This window comes from Fusarium sambucinum, chromosome I, assembly GCF_050947815.1.
Source record: "Fusarium sambucinum isolate potato_lamoka chromosome I, whole genome shotgun sequence".
NCBI classification, from domain to species: Eukaryota; Fungi; Ascomycota; class Sordariomycetes; order Hypocreales; family Nectriaceae; genus Fusarium; species Fusarium sambucinum.
Genome location: NC_139294.1, coordinates 9,118,249 through 9,134,614, shown reverse-complemented (window position 1 = coordinate 9,134,614; position 16,366 = coordinate 9,118,249). Strand labels below are relative to the sequence as shown.

Sequence of the window (16,366 nt, the reverse complement as noted above, 5' to 3'; positions counted from 1 at the left end):
GCTGCAAGACATCTTGTGAGAGCGACTCTGAAGAGATTGGTTGGTTTGCAGAGCCCGACGACGTCTGCAACCATGAGTCTCCGATTAGCTGCCCAGAGGCTGGCAGTGTCAGGTACGGCGATATTCTTCTCACCCTGTCTGCCGCTCAATTGGCGTTGAATCCCGTATAAACTGACCAAGAGCTTCGCTCTACAGCAAGGACTGTGCATCCAGTATCCAGCACACCAATTCCCGTTCTCTCTGCAACCATCGGACCTACAGTTCAGCGACGACACAAATGGGCCTCCAATCTTTTCAAGGGATGGGGCAAGCCCCGAAATAAGAATGCCGAGACGGTGGCTTCCCTGGATCCTACATCCCAGCTCGACAACCCAAAGAGCCGCGAGGAATATCTTCAAAAGAGCATGTACAGTGGCGTAGAGGACAACATTTTCCAAGAAGAAATCGAGACCGCGAGTCCGGAAGCCGCCGCTCCTGGCACCCCCGAAGTCGAGCAAAAGACAAAGGAGAACATGGCTATGGTAGTGGACCCTGACCCTCGAAGCCGAGTCCGTTGGCAGCGAAAGAAGGTTATTCAACTGGTCCGTCGTAACGGTCGCTTGACCAAAGACGAGCGTATTCAAATGACAGAGCGACAACTCTTGCACAAGAGCGAGTTCATGCCAACAAGTGTCAAGAAGCTTGTCATGTTGGCCCGCCAGATCGCTGGCAAGCCCGTCGATGATGCTATCCTGCAGATGAAGTGGTCCAAGAAGAAGATGGCAGCTGAGATCGGATACTACCTTGAAGAGGCTCGCGATCTGGCTGTTGCTCAACGTGGTATGGGACTTGGAAAGTTCAATGACGAGATCTTAAAAACCCCGAAAAAAATCCAGACTATCGATGGGAAATGGCTCGAGATTGAGGACCCTACACGCATGTATATCGCTCAATCGTGGGTTGGAAGGGGTCCCTGGCGGGGAAAGAGGATTGATTACAAGGGCCGAGGACGCATGGGCATCATCAGACACCCCAGCACAAGTAGGTTTTTATGGCTGTTATATCTATGCTTGGTTTTAGAGACTGACTAATTTCTTTAGGCCTAACTGTCTTACTCAAGGAAGAAAAGTCAAGAATACGAGAGTACGATGAGCGCGTGGCCAAGAAGAACAAGAAGGGACCATGGGTACATCTGCCCAACCGACCTGTATATGGACAAAGACCATACTATTCGTGGTAAACAAGATGTTGGCTGATGCAATCTGCATCGTTGGAACCATGAAAAAAAGCGGGATTCAAACGCAGTAGAAGACCACAGCGTAATATCCCATAGGGACTTGTAAGATATGTACAATGAATAGGATGTACACTTGATGAAAGTTAATGTAGATGCTAAAATATGCTAAGTTCCCTCACTGACTTGGCTTTTTTCAACTATTGCCCCCCCCCCTCCCCCCAATATCATTTTATGGTATCTTGTCCGTCGAGGAACCTCTTAACGCCGCCCAGATCAAAGCCTGGTTTGATATAAATTTCATTTCCACTCGTCGTAACTCGCAGAACCTGTCAGTGTTTTTCTTTTCGCTGTGGACCGCCACGCTTGATGACCACTCGTGAGCTGGGCAACCAGTCCTGAATCATAAAGAGGCCTTGCTCAGCAAGCAATGATGCGAATGAGAATGATGTTTGCACTGTATTGGTTCTGCTTGTGCCCCTATTTTAAAACGCCAGGCTTTCTCCAAAGTGACCTTAAACCATGTGTCGTGGTTCCTCCCGGGGAAGCATATCCTCATACCGATGGGACATGAGTTCAAGATCATACCCGTGCTTCTCGCCGATTGATCCTTGATCAGGCGCAGGATAACTGCGATCCCTAGAAGCCATAGGTGGTGACATATCGTCCATGTTTCTGCGTGGAAGGTCCTGCTGGTTTTGACGTTTCTTCCAGAAGAAGAAACCGGCAGCACCAAGGAGAGCAAGGACACCAATGGTGACACCAATACCGACACCAGCTTTGGCACCACCAGACATTCCACCTCCAGCAGTTTCGTCCTCCTGTTCATCTTCCGCCGAATCAGATGTGGCGGCAGCACCGGCTGCTTCAGTGGTTGCAGATGAGTTGTTGGTATCAGTGGAAGAAGCTGAAGCTTCCTCGGTAACCTGTTAGGTGTATTAATAAATAGATATACAGAGTCAAAGGAATGTTTGTCGGTTCTTACACTAGATTCGGCTGATTCAACAGAATCAGTGGGAGTAGTCTCAGGAGCTTCTGTAGTAGCCGCAGCCTCCGATGTTACGGATGACTCTGAGGATTCCGGGAGCGCTGCAGGAGTCGTTTCAGCGGCAGTGGTTTCAGGTGCAGCAGGGGCTTCGGATGTTGCTGCCACTGCTTCAGACGTCGCTACACTCTCAACTGGGGTCGTAGCAGCGCCTGGGAAAGCAGGCACCTGTTGGCCTTGGGGGAGTTAGCCTTGACCATGGAGTAACAAGGAGTGCGCAGCTCTTGGCGAGAAAGACGTACCGACACAAAATCCGTTGCTTATGCCATTTGTGATGGCATCGTCTGCAGCCGCGCATTCAGGTGCTCTTGCGCATTCGGCAACGCCTTTGACAAAGTCATTGGAAACGCAAACGCAACTGGCATCAGCAGGATCTGCGCAGCCAACAGTGGGTTTGACATTCTCGATGCAGGTGTTCTAGAGATTATCAGGACCTGCTTGGAAATGGATTGCGTGGACGATTGAGCGCTAGTCACTTACAATACAGTCCTGAGCGTAGACACCAAAAGTGTGGAGGGCGCCCAGCGCCAAAACAGTTGAGAAAGAAAAGTGCATTTCGAAATTGTTTATGTAACGAGAACTAATCCCGTTACCTTGAGTGAATGATAAGTTGCCAGATCCGAACTTGGTGATAGGCTCCGGTTGACCGTTGGAACAGAAGTAGAGGGTGAGTCGAGCCAACAGGTAGTCGAGTGCGTGAATCGTTGGCAGCCGCGGTCGCAAGGAGAGTGGCTAGACCTTGTCCAAGTTGATGAGGATATCGATAAATGCCTCAGGTTGACCTGGGTGAGGTAGGTTGTGCGCCCAGTAATGTCGCGAAAGAAACCCTCAAGCAGGAAGGAAAGACGAGAGTCGGACAACCAAGTGTACTATGCAGTGTAATGCCATGTAACAGAGGTGAGTGACTTGGTTCAACGTGGTACTCAATGCAGCAGCGGATGCAAGCCTTCGTCAAGAATACGAATGAGTGAGGAAGCGAATGAGGGTTATTGTCGTCTGCCAAGCCCGAACGGGAATAAAAAGAAAGCAAAAAGATATAGGGAAAGAAGATGATGGAGAAGGAATTGACCCAAAGGAATGACTGGATGGAGAGGCAATGACGCGGAGCACTTGAAAGAGTGAAAAGAGCCCGGTGCAGTGAGGTCGTCCGTCGTGAGAGATGTCGATGTCGAGAGAAGAAGAGAAGCCGTCTGAGAACGCGATAGAATAGTGGAAAAGAGAGAAAAAGGTGGGTTAGGTTGAGCACAGAGAAACAGCCAAGGGAGAAATGAAATGAAATGAGATGAGATGAGATGAGATCAAGTGAGTGAGATACCCCGGCGTAGAACTGTGAGGGAGGAATGGAAAACAAACTGGGGGACCTGGTCAAATTGCACTGATGTTAGAAAGAATGCAGGATAATGCAAAGAGGAAGCTCGTCTTATGAACATCTAACAGCTACCTACTAGGTAGGTAGGCATGAATCTGATACGATTACTTATTTATGATGGACAAGGGCGACCCAGCTTGATGGGTACAATATCACACCCTTTTTAGGGACAGACTTTGTTTCTATTGGGCAAGATGAGGTGAGATGCTTGCTTGTCTGATTCCTTCTTCTCGTTCTTTGTTCAAAATGCCTTATTTGCGTGCCCCTGTCTGGCTTGGCTTTTGGTTCCTCTGTAGCAACAAATCCATAAAACCAGGCCCGATCCAACGTCGCGAAACTGTCAGCACCCGCCGCCATCAACGTAGGCCAACCCGACCCCAAAAAAGGGGGCCAATCACCACCCATTCAGGGCTTGAATAGCGTCAAGTGGTAAGGATTTACTGGAGAAGCTCCTGGCGCCAGGTACTAGCGTCCACGGGCTGTTTACTGCGGGTCCAATAACCGTCCCCTCACTTGTTTCATCTGGCAAGACTTGTGTGTACCTGCAGACACCATTAAAAGATGATCCTTTCTAGATCTTTTCCACCAAACGGTCATGTTGACTGTATGCTCTTTTCTCTTTGTTCCTTATTTTTTCTTCCCTTTTTTAAATCACAAAGTCCCTACCTACGTCTTACCAAAGGTTAGTACTTTAGTAGAGAATAGACTGGCCAAAGTCTTGGTCTAATCTATCCTAAACCTCTATGTGTCCTGATACACCGCTGTTGTCAAATACTGACCATGGTTGTCCTCTAACACATTTGAGACGAACACATGGACCAAAAATGCACCCAGTTCAACAGACAGAACTACAAAACAACTGCCGTCAAAGAAATGCGCCCATCTCTTCAGAGCGAGCGCTATTTTATGCAACTTTTGCACACCGAGCCTTGGCGACTTTTATTAGGATGTGCAGGCTGCATCCCAGCAAGCCCACCCTTCTCGCGAGTCTGGCTTGAATGTGTGCATCAGCCAACGAGCTAGTTATCCGTAGGCCTTGGGAAAATGGGTCAATGTGTGAGGGGACGAACGCCAACCATCATGGAACGTGAAAACCTCAATCCTTTGTCAATACAGACTACAGTACTCTGAAGCTAGCAGACACTAACTACTGCATTAATGCAAAGTATAGACTGGACGATACGTGACTACAATCAATTAGGCACGCCTGTGCCCAAGACGTTTCACGGACTCAGCTTTGAGACATCCATTGATAGAATATAAAATCAGGGTGTCGCAATGATCTTGTGGATCAACCTAGGCAAGTCGGTTGGCAGCATCAGCTCGTATTCCTCAGTGCCTCAGATGATTGGTTCTATTCTCTTCCCCTTGGTCCAGAAAATGGTTGCTTCTCGTGTCACTACTGCTTTGATACCACCTCATAAGAATAATAGACATATTGACTCATTAGCTCATGTAGGCTAGGCCCAGTATTAGTCTAAGTAACTGAACTGCCTGATCACCCTGTTCCGAAACCCAACACTACCGAGGAGCCGGAAAGATAGCCCAAAAAGCCAATGATGCTTTCAAAGCGCAATCCAATCAAAACATCACATAGACACATCAATTAATGCTGGCGAAGCGTGTAGTGTTGACTTCCGGATGATCGACAAGAGGCCTCATAGTTAGGTATGTTGTGCCTAGTACCTTGGCGGTTGACATATTTCTTTGTTTGCTGGCGCCTTTTTCAGCCGCCGCTTCATCGGCCTTTACACTCCATTCATCTGGATTGCGACTACTAACTATTGGTTCTGACGGCTGTAAACAGTGCGCTCTAGGCCATCTTGTATGCCGCCAATTTGATAACGATAACTCGAACAACCCGTGATGAAAGTCGATTTCTCTCTTCTTTCAAATAAGTGACGCTCTCGATTTGAAACTGTCCGAGTACTGAGTTCTGACTTGCAATGGGACTGGGGCTTATCACGATGAGTGATGTCTGCATGGGGATCGAAACAGATGAAGTCCTGAAGGGCACGGCTATGTTGTGCGTTGCAATTCATTCAGATGGGATGAAGACGATTCATTTGCGGTTAAATAATTGAACCCTCATAACTCCGTACTGAGTCTTCATTTAAACAATCCGCCTTTGATAGGTGACGTGGTCCTATTGAAGGAAGAAGTAGTGGTAGCTATTTGTTGAGCAGTGGTTTTGTATTCATCAGAAGAAGGCTGCTACATGAACTTTAACTATCTACTATAACACTAAGCTATTCGGTGACTCTAAGCTAAGTAGTGGAGGCGAAGCCAGTATCAGCTTTCCAAATTCATGTAGAGTCATACAGAGTGAAGGATGAAGTCAGTATTGGGCTTTGAAACCCATATAGAACCGCTGAATGGTTGCGTGACCAGCCAGGGTCCAAAAGTCATTGTCGTCATTCTAACTCCCTACCCTCCACAGCCTGCCTGTGTCTGTCAACTTCCATTCTAACCAACAGGTACAGCACAATACGTCAGAACGCAAATTCAACCTGCGTGGCAGGTAAGTATGTAGCGCCAGTGGTCTTCGGGTCCATGCACCCGAGATACTTGATAATCAACTGATTCAAATTAGTTGTTCGTAATAATACATGAAGTGACGCTCTGACTTGGATGCCAGAAGAGCCATTGCCACCTCTAGACCTCTCAACGGTAGAAGGATTTGGGCAATAGGTGCTACGACGACAATGAACCCTCTTAATTTGTATTCTGCACATCCACTAATATTTCCATCTTCCACTTGTCAGACTGCTTGAGTGGCCTGGCACACCTGCGAGGTGTTTAGAGCCGGGAACAATATTAGGTCTAAAACAAATGGCTGTGATACTTTCAGCATGGGTACTAGGTTTCCATCATACTTTGAGGAACACGAGACAATTCCCCATGCTTTCAAGGTCGACAAGTCTTCATAGATGGTTTCGATCACATGCATACCTGGCTGTTGTCCGAAAAAGAAAGAAAAAAAGACATTAATTACTCTTGATTCATCGAGTCGGGGATTTTGTCAGCTGGCAGCCCGACTCAGCCAGTTGTTGAACCATATGCCGGGAATAAAGGATCGGACGTTGAATTGCCAAGACCTTGTTGCAGTAAACTGAGTCGAATCGCGGTCTAGACTCTCTCGGCTTGTGCATTTTGGGTAATAGATCAGCTCAGAGCCAACAAGCCCATACAGTTGTAACGAGTACCGATTGTTGGGATCCATTACGTACCTACGGCAGGTACCTTGAGAGCCGGGCCTATTGTTTTCATTTATCGTAGACATTGAGAGGAGGCAGTCTGTGATGCACTTTGGACAACAGGCGAAAACCTGAACCCTGTACTCAGATCGTCAATGGTAATATCTCTATCCCGATAGTCGGGTTTTAAATAAGGGTTGTATCAAAAGTAGCTAAAACAATTCATCGGTTAGGCAGTAGACAAGCCATTACATCATTCGGACGACCCTCCAGCTCGCTTCCCGTTCTTCAGGGAAAGTACCTACGTAAAACCCCTGCTCCGTCGATGCTGTGCTAACTCAACGCTGCCTAGGCTGCCTAGCTGGTCCCGTCCCGAGCCCAAGCTGTTGATTTATTGGGAGGAGCTTTTTTCCCTTGCTCCACACGCAATCTTCCTAAGTCCAGACATCCATTCCCAGGGCACATCACAACTTACTGTAGTTGCTGGGCTGACCTCAGGGTATCAGAAATATTGACCGCTGGAAGCATAAGAGACGAAATTAGTAGATCACTTTATGTTCCTTAGACTATAGTTCTTAGACTACTTATTTTTATACCCTAAAACTTAGGAGGCTATTGTTTCTGCCCACTAAGCTGATTAATCTTAGTTTGGATGAGTCTTAGCCACGTTCTCGCGTGATCGCCTTACTTTCCCTCCAAACTCTCGAAACCAAAAACCAAAAACCAAAAAAAATAATCTCCCTCCCGAGCCACTCCGCGGCAGCGTCGACCAACAAACCCTCATTATTCAACATCTCATGCGCCAGAACCGATATTGCCCAAACCTCTCTGTGATGCACTCTCTGTTCTAATCCATCCAGCGCGATAACCATGGCGAACCCAGTGGGCGAGGAAAACTGGCTTGCCTACCTCGAAGAGATCGTCCGAAACGCCTCCGACCTCGACCAGCGAGTCAATGCTGTTGAACACTACAAACGCGCCGTCGGCTGTGAGCCTGGCAGCCTACGCATTTGGCTCGCCTACTGCAATTACTTTTGGTCTCTGTGGGAAGCTACCCAGATCTCTACTGGAGAAGGATGGACTGACGAGGAGCGCATGCTCGGCCGCGAACTGTTCTCGTTGAGCGCTGCTCTCGAACTATGGAAGCAAGGATACGAAGCTATTTGCTATCGTCTTGGCGACAGCCACTTGCTTTGGGATCGCTGGATATCACTCGAGATGGAGTTGCTAGCCAAGACTAGAACGCCCGATGGCATCAAGCGCATCAGTCATCTCTACCGCAATCGACTGCTACTAACGCCGCACCTCACCTGGGACGAGACTTCCCAAAAGTTTTCCACTTTCCTCACCGAATACAATCCCTCTGCCTATGAAGATTCCATGAAGGACATCGTCACTAACGCCCAGGAGACGAAACGGTTGATTGCAGCGCGTGACCCATACGAGGCTGATCTGAAAAAAGCAGTAGAAACCAGCGACATCGAAGCCCAAAAGGCTGCCTTCAACACGTATCTCGAATGGGAAATGCTTCAGAGTAAGCGCAGCAACGATAGCCCTGAAATTGGAATCGACCTATGCCGCGGACTTTATGCTCGTGCTCTCACCGGGGCCCTCGCTACCGACCAAAACACCTGGTACGAATACGTTGTCTTCCTTTCTTCGTCCAACACCGAGCTCCAGGAGCCAAGCAGCCTCCTTGACGTGCTCCAAAGATCCGTTCAACATTGTCCATGGTCTGGTCTTCTTTGGAACCGTTACATCATGTGCGCCGAAGAGGCCAGGCTTCCTTTTGGCGAGGTCGAATCTATCAAACATGCTGCGACAAGTGAAGATCAGTTGCTCAAGGATGGAATGGAGGGCATGATCGAAATGTACGTGGCATGGTGCGGTTTCTTGAAACGCAATGCCATGGATGCTACTGCATCTGACGAAGCTGTTGATGTTGCCGATGTTGGTCTCGGCGCGGCCCTCGAGGACGTGTCAGTCGTCGGGCAGCGACTTTACGGCAAAGACTTCCAAGGCGACCCTAAATTTCGACTGGAGCGTATATACATCCAATACCTCACTGAGAAGAAGGGCAAGGTAGATGAGGCCAGAGCCCAGTGGAACAAGCTGGCCTCAATGCAAATTCACGCTGACAACCACGACTTCTGGTTCCGCTTTTACATGTGGGAAATGCTCATTTTTTCATCCACTGGAGGACAGGACAACAGAAGTCCCACGCCGTCGTCTGGAGGTGGCACATACCGAATACCAACATTGGCGACAGCAGTTCTTGCCCGTGCCGTTGCTCGTAGAACAATTGACTGGCCCGAGAAGGTGTTGGAGGTCTATATGCAACATTGCAACGATTATGAAATGCCGCTGCCTTTGCGAAAGGCTGCTGATCGAGTGCACAAGACTGGAAAAGAAGTTAAAAGACGCAGGGAGCGCGAAGAACAAGAGAAAGCGGCGGCCTATGCTGCCTACTACACTGTTCCTGAACCTGAAGAGCAGGTCCCGTCATCGCCAGGTGGCTCCAAGAGGAAAAGGGACGCCGAACCGGAATCTACCGATGTAATTGAGAGCAGCAGCAAACGCCAAAAGAATGGTCCCAATGGGGTAGGACCTGATCCTACTCCGGCAGCACAACCTCCGAAAAGGGATAGGGAAAATGCCACCATAATTGTCTCTGGTCTTCCTGCCGACGTTTCGCAAACTAAGGTCCGGCAATACTTCAAGGACTACGGCCATATTAACAATGTTACGGCATTGGTGCGCGATGAGACAAACGATTCCTCAACAGCACTCATTGAATTCAGCTCACCGGAAGAAGCCCAGTCCGCCATGCTAAAAGACGGCAAATATATGAACCGGTCACAGCTGACCGTCAAATCAGGTCACGATCTGACTGTATATGTCACAAATTACCCCCCTGCTGCGGATCAAAACTACATCCGTGATCTCTTCAGGGATTGCGGTGAGATCCTCAGCATACGCTGGCCGAGCCTGAAGGTCAACGCCCACCGACGGTTCTGTTACGTTTCGTTCCGAGACCAAGAAGCATCAGCAAAGGCCGTTGAGCTGGATGGTACGCTCCTTGAAAAGAGTTTCAAACTCGTTGCCAAGTATTCCGACCCAGGACACAAAAAAGCTCGAGAGGGCGCTCTTGCAGAAGGTCGAGAAATTCACATTAGCAATCTGGATCGATCGACAAGTGAGACAGAGCTGAAAGATGTTTTTTCCAAGTATGGCAATATCACACGGGTCAACATCCCTACAACTCTGGCTGGAAAAAACAAGGGGTTTGCCTTCATTGACTTTGCAACTACAGAAGAGGCTGCGAAAACTGTGACAGAAATGAACAATACCAAGTTCAGAAGCCAAATTCTCGCAGTCGCTCTCTCTAAAGAGTCCAGGATCAAGCCAGCAGCCAAGACTATTGTTACTAACAATGCCAGAGGTTCACCAGCACCTTCGTCTCATGATGTCGACGGCGACCAAGCTATGCAAGATGTTGAAGTTCAGACCAAACCAACTGCAGCGGAAATCTCGGCAAAAACCATCGCTCTGATGGGTCTTCCTGATACTGTAAACGATGCGCGAATCCGGTCGCTCGTCGAACCTTTCGGTGCGATAGTCAAAATGACGGCGAAGCCCGGGAATGGCGGAGCCGAGATCGAGTTTGCCGACGCAGCCATGGCAGGCAAGGCCAGTCTACAACTAAACAGCATGGAGTTTGAAGGCCACAAGCTCCGCACAGGCACGCCTGATGAACTCCGAAAATCGAAAGCAGAGTTCATCCCCGACCGTATTATCACAGGCAGAAAGAACAAGGATCAGGAGCATAAGTCAAATGTTCCTGGTGCCTCATCCACCATGTTCATACCCTCCGCAACTGCCGTACGTCGCCCAGTACTGGGGAAGCCTGGCCCGCGTCGTGGTCTTGGTTTCAAGGCCGGTAGTAAGCCTACACAAAACGACGAATCTGACACACCAGCCAAAAAGAGCAATGCTGACTTCAAGGCTATGTTCCTTGCCAGTGGAGGGGGTAAAGAAATCAAGGGAGACAAGGGGGAGGCTAAGGAGAACTAAGCCGCAAGTTCGGTTCAATGCTGACTTCGAGTGCTTATCATGAAGCACAATGTAATTTACTACTAGCTTCCTAAGTCTTAGGGTATAAATAAGTAGTCTAAGAACTATAGTCTAAGGAACATAAAGTGATCTCTAATTTCGTCTCTTCTGCTTCCAGCGGTCAATATTTCTGATACCCTGAGGACAGCATAAGCTGCTGGAGCTGTGGTTTCTTTCTGAGTAGTCTTTTCCCCTGGAGCATAGAGACAAATTGCCTCTGCGGACTGACTGAGGGGCCATTTCTGAAAACACATAACCAAAATATTTCGGCTGCGGTCGCAAAACAGTACATCGAAATACATGTCCAATCATGCCTTAATCGTCATTCCCGTAGTAGTTCTATCTTGTCCAAAATCTTGTGTGAAGATCCTCTGCCATACATCAAGCCACCTCTCTTGTTGGGCGGTAGGCAACTTGCCTGGTTGTTTGAAAGACCGTGTCAACAGTTCACGTAGACGTGTTCGGAGGACTTTCATAACCAACATCGTCTTCCAATCTGGAACTACGAAACGTCCCCGATTTCCATCGAGGATAATTACTCCAGAATACATCTGTAATTTCACAAGTCAGTACTCCCTCTATCGACGATGGCAAGAAAGAAAATCTTACGTCACATCTTACATCGCCGCACAAAAGAGCGATGGCAAATGCTTCCACAGCCGTGGCCTCGTGGGCATGATACACTCTGGGATATATATTAGTACGAACATAGAAGCAGGCGGCCGTAGAAAAAACATACGCTCTGGATTGCATGATATGATAGTACGATAGCCATCGAAGATCAAGACGTCCTCGATTGACAGATGACGGATGGAGGCTAATCGATTGGTTTGTACCAATGTTCCTCAGGCCCTTTGATCCCGGCGCATCTCTTACTAGAATCTTGGGATAGAAGCTCCAAGCTATCACTGATGCGGAAACAACATCGTTGTCACTATTGAGGTTGACTCTTCGGGGAATGTCGTAGAACTGCTGCTGCCTTCTTCCTCGTCCACCAGAAAAGCGGGCGCGGGATAGCGCTCGCCTTTCTTCTTCGGTCAGAGAAAGGAATCCCGAGTCTGCCAAGGAAGTGAGGAGCTGTCCCTTGAGATCCTCAATATTGGTAAGAGTTTGCTGACTCAAGAAATTCTTGCGACAAAATTGGAATTCTTTCCCGCCACCGCCTGTAGACTGACATACCCTTTTCCATGCTAGGTAAGCGTTGTATATAGTAAGAATATCGGAGTCACCACGACGGAAAGCCATACGCGCATTATCTGCTTGGGTACGTTGGCCAAAAGGTGCGGAGAAAGGCGACTTGGAAGACAGAATGGCAGCAGCAGTGATGGCCATGTCCAAACATTTGAAAATCACACCATACAAGATCAACTTGCCGAGGAACACATCCAAGGGCAGCCTGGCGAGTTGATGTCCAAGTGGTGTCAGTTCCTCTGCCTGAGTAAGTGCACGAACGTCTACGAGCGCGTCAACCGCTCGCCGAATATTCTTGGCCGAGGGCGGATCGAGGGCGTCGCCCAAGGTCTCCTCGATTCCTCCAATTTTGCAGATCTTGACACGAATGGCCAAATCTTGCAGTGAAAGACGGAGCATCTCAGGCGTCTGCTGATCGCTCATCAGTTGATCATGGCGGAACTTAGTGAACATATGAAAGCATAGACCTTCTTGAACACGGCCGGCTCGGCCTCGCCTTTGCTTTGCATTCGCTCGAGAGATAAATGTGTCGATTAGTCTCGAAAGCTGGCGTCTTTCATCAAATCGCATCTCCCGATGCTTACCAGTGTCAATGACACAAGTAACATCAGGGATAGTAATTCCAGTCTCGGCGATGTTGGTAGCGAGGACAATCTTGCGGACTCCTGACGGCGGGACCAAGAATGCTGACTCTTGATCCTCGGTTGCAATTGTGGAATGCAAAGGATAGACAAGCCAGTCCTTAGCGAATCTTGGGTCTCCAAGAAGCATGTCATTCAGCGTCCGGATTTCAGCAATACCTGGCAGGAAGACAAGAATGGCTTTGCTGAAATCTTGGAGTTGGTCGTTTGTGGCGATTTGAGCTATGAGCTGGACAATTAAGTCGAACTCGATCCGATACTCATCAATCTGAGACAGCGTCGATTTAGTCCTTGGTGAATAACTTGCTAGACTCTTTGAGATATCACTCTTCGTGTTCTCTCCCTCACTTTCGACAGGGTCGTCATCCAGATCCACCATTTTATCAGGCTCTGAGTCCGCAGGCGTATATCCAGTAAGCTCGATGGCATCCTCCAGATATTTGACTTGAACAGGAAACGTCCGTCCAGGAACGTTGAGGACTGGTGCACCACCAAGGTAAGTGGAGAAACGATCTGCATCGACTGTGGCAGACATGAGAACGACTCTCAAGTCTTTGCGTCTGACAAGTAGCTTTTTCAGGACGATGAGGAGAAAATCGCTATCAATTGTCCGTTCGTGCACTTCATCGAGTACCAAATGTGTCACTTCTTGGAGATCGTTGGACCCTTCGAGCATCCGCATGACGATACCGGTGGTCGCATACACCAGCCTTGACTCTCTTGACGTGTTGGCTTCTAATCGGATAGAGTAACCCACCAACGATCTGTTAGTTCCAAGATCATTTCTGTTCTCGCCAAGCTCCTCGCTGACGCGACGAGCAAGAGAGATGGCAGAGATTCGTCGAGGTTCTGTGCAGTAAACCTTGCAAGGTCTTCCTTGAGAGAGCTGCTGCTCTAGTAGGAAAGAGGGAACTTGGGTACTCTTGCCGCTGTGCGATGGTCAGTCAAGGATTTCGGAACCTGGAAAAGTGAAGCGTCGCACCATCCAGTCTCACCGCAAACAATTACAACCTGATTTCCATCAACAGCTTCCAATACTTGCTCTCTGAAGTGCCACATGGGCAATTGCATTCGGGATTGCTGCACCGTGTAAGTCTTACTGAGAACGATTGATCCATATTTTTGCTTACCAGCATCGTTTGGAATTTGCGGGTGCTAGATTTGTCTGCCCAGATCTTCTGATAGTAATCGCCATTTGTGGTATTTTGCCTCGAGCGATCGTGGTTGCCATCATCGCCTGAGTCAGTGACATGTTTGTTACCCCGTCCTCGGAATGCCCCTTGAATTATGACACCGTCTTCGAGCTCTTGGTCGTGACGTTCACGGACTAGGGCTCTTAAGCCCCTCATCACCTCTCTATCTTGTTCGTCGATTTGTGCCTTCCTAGCTTCTGCAAGCTCTGCCCAAACATCTTTCCATACATGGGGAAGTCTGATAGCGACCTTCTCGTCCTTAGTGTTACCACTGAATGTGTAAAATAAGGCTGCGGTAGAGATATAGGATTCTGACTGCTTCGAATCTGGTGTGGCGATGCTGGTCATGGTGAACGTGAATCGAAAATGGTCCGCTACAACTTCAACTTCTGATGAAGCTGCTGGCGGTGGTAATTCTTGAGGTTTCGTCCAAATGATATCCACAGAATGGCGGTTCGCAAACGAGGCATCTGACACGATAGTATATAAAATTTTTGCCATTGAATCCCTGATTTTTTTTATGATTAGTATCATTATTTTCCAATTTCATGATCATCTTCGTTTACCTTGAGCGACACGCTTCTTCAAGAGCTCGTCGGGGACTGATACCTGTTGATTTGCCAAAGTCACGAATCACGATTTGATTGCCGTCAGCTGAATTAACAATAGTACGACTTTCGCCTGTACGTGCGTCGACTTCGTTTTGTGGCAGAGATGCGAACAGCCCTCCAATGTCATTATCTTCATCGCTAACTTCAGCCAATATTTCGGCAGCGATCCGTTCGGCCTCGTTACTGATGTCGCCGACATCAGTCTTTTCGAGTACGGGCTCCCCTTCAATGGTTAAGTTCTCCCCAGCCTGATCTTGCCTATCATGTTTTGCAGCAGCTAACTGCCTTTCTAGATCAACTCTCTGGACCTTCCATTGCTGGTCTGCCTCGTACTTGTCGAAGAGCACATCCAATTCGATCTTTTTAATCTTGGCCTCAAGCTTGGCAACAGCAAGCTGCTCGTCATGTTCGTTAATTGGCAAGTCCCTGGGTTGCCCACGCTCATACTCCAATAGCTTCGCTTTGCTCTCCAAGTATTTCGAAACAAGCTCGTCGGGTTCTATATCGCTATCACAAGCTACCACCATCTTTTTGTCGGGCACTGAGTTTTTGACTTGCCGGCTTTTGGCCCCAGAAGATTTGTTCTTGCGGCCGTTTCGCGGATCAGCATGGCGAGGGGTACTTGAGCGACTTGGTACTGGACTGTCCTGGGGAGTATCTACAGAAGAATCATGGTCAGGACGGAGGAGAACTTAAATACCAAGGAAACAAACCGGTGGTGCTTTTGAGCATGGGCTTTGATTTGGGTTCGTAGCTGGGTAGCTCCTCAATTCTGCATTCTCGGGCCAGCCAGTCGAGTGCTTCTTCGAGTCCCCAGATTGATTCTCTGCTCGTGGTCGAGACATTTGGGGCTATATCCAAGATATAGCGTATGACGGCGGCGACACGCTCAATTGGAAACTCGGCCGTAGTCAAGGTTTGCTGTAAGGTCCAGAGGCGAATGATCATTTCTTCCTCGGGGAGCATCTTACCAGCGCCAGTGCTGTCGGACGAAGACAAACTCGAAGCTGTGAACCGATTTTCAGCTTGAATTAAATCAAGTATATGATCCATCAGATCCTGAGGCAGCCATTTGAAGCTATTGATAGAGTCGGCTTGACTGCGAAAGAGCCGACGATCAGTATCGAGCCGGTTCCGTTGGCGTAAGGCATCCTTCTTCGTTTTCGCGGCATGCTTTTCGACAAGGATTTGCAACTCAGATTCCTCCAAGTGTTTCTCGAATTCTTCGGGGCTCAGAGTCACCTCCTGACTGTTGGTGGTGGCAGTCGCATTGTTAGACGATGATGGAGGGGCATCTTTCTGTGTTGATGGAGGGGCATCTTGGCCTTTGGCAACTGCAGGTTTTGGTTCGGGCTCGGTGACTTCTGGCCTGGGCTTGGAAGCGACCGAAGTAGTAGCGAAGCCCCGAGCTGGGTTGGCAGCGGGCTTCTTTTTCTTCTTTGCGCCGCCAGCCATGATAGTCAGCGACCAAGCGAGGAAAAAAGGATGGATCGGTGGTAAGTTTGGAGACCCAATAGAAGGAGGGAGATGCGTTTTCAGGTTGAGACAATCATGAGGGAATAGTTAGTGTATTCGGTAATCTCTTGTTCCTTGTCAAACTAAAGACAGCGGGATCAATGTTTATGTCAAAAGATCCCAATCAACGAGAGAAGGGTGTAGGAGCGAAGTGATCGGGTGGAGGTTGTGACGCAAGGGCTTTTGGTCCAGTTGTGGATCATGTCGATGAGAGAGATGAAGAGTCGATAAAAATGCTCGACAGTAGTCTACAGTGCCAATGGTTCAAAATCAGAATG

General features: G+C 48.6%; 4 protein-coding genes across 4 annotated transcripts; 2 read left to right on the top strand and 2 right to left on the bottom strand.

The window, feature by feature from the left end:
- Positions 1-72: 72 nt before the first annotated feature.
- Positions 73-1,219, top strand: FSST1_005704 (mitochondrial 54S ribosomal protein uL22m; the record flags this gene model as incomplete). Its single annotated transcript, XM_083232007.1, has 3 exons — positions 73-112; positions 196-1,020; positions 1,080-1,219. The coding sequence occupies 3 exons, from the start codon at positions 73-75 to the stop codon at positions 1,217-1,219; spliced, it is 1,005 nt and encodes a 334-aa protein (XP_083089134.1).
- Positions 1,220-1,728: 509 nt separating this feature from the next.
- On the bottom strand, positions 1,729-2,813 carry FSST1_005703 (uncharacterized protein; the record flags this gene model as incomplete). The annotated part of the gene is made up of 4 exons (XM_083232006.1): positions 1,729-2,139; positions 2,199-2,434; positions 2,501-2,675; positions 2,739-2,813. 4 exons carry the CDS (start codon positions 2,811-2,813, stop codon positions 1,729-1,731), a joined length of 897 nt encoding a protein of 298 aa, XP_083089133.1.
- Positions 2,814-7,694: 4,881 nt separating this feature from the next.
- FSST1_005702 (U6 snRNP complex subunit PRP24) lies at positions 7,695-10,898 on the top strand (the record flags this gene model as incomplete). The annotated part of the gene is made up of 1 exon (XM_083232005.1): positions 7,695-10,898. The coding sequence occupies one exon, from the start codon at positions 7,695-7,697 to the stop codon at positions 10,896-10,898; it is 3,204 nt and encodes a 1,067-aa protein (XP_083089132.1).
- Positions 10,899-11,245: 347 nt separating this feature from the next.
- FSST1_005701 (P-loop containing nucleoside triphosphate hydrolase protein) lies at positions 11,246-16,028 on the bottom strand (the record flags this gene model as incomplete). Its single annotated transcript, XM_083232004.1, has 7 exons — positions 11,246-11,488; positions 11,547-11,622; positions 11,677-13,698; positions 13,752-13,849; positions 13,900-14,470; positions 14,529-15,231; positions 15,287-16,028. The coding sequence occupies 7 exons, from the start codon at positions 16,026-16,028 to the stop codon at positions 11,246-11,248; spliced, it is 4,455 nt and encodes a 1,484-aa protein (XP_083089131.1).
- Positions 16,029-16,366: the final 338 nt, after the last annotated feature.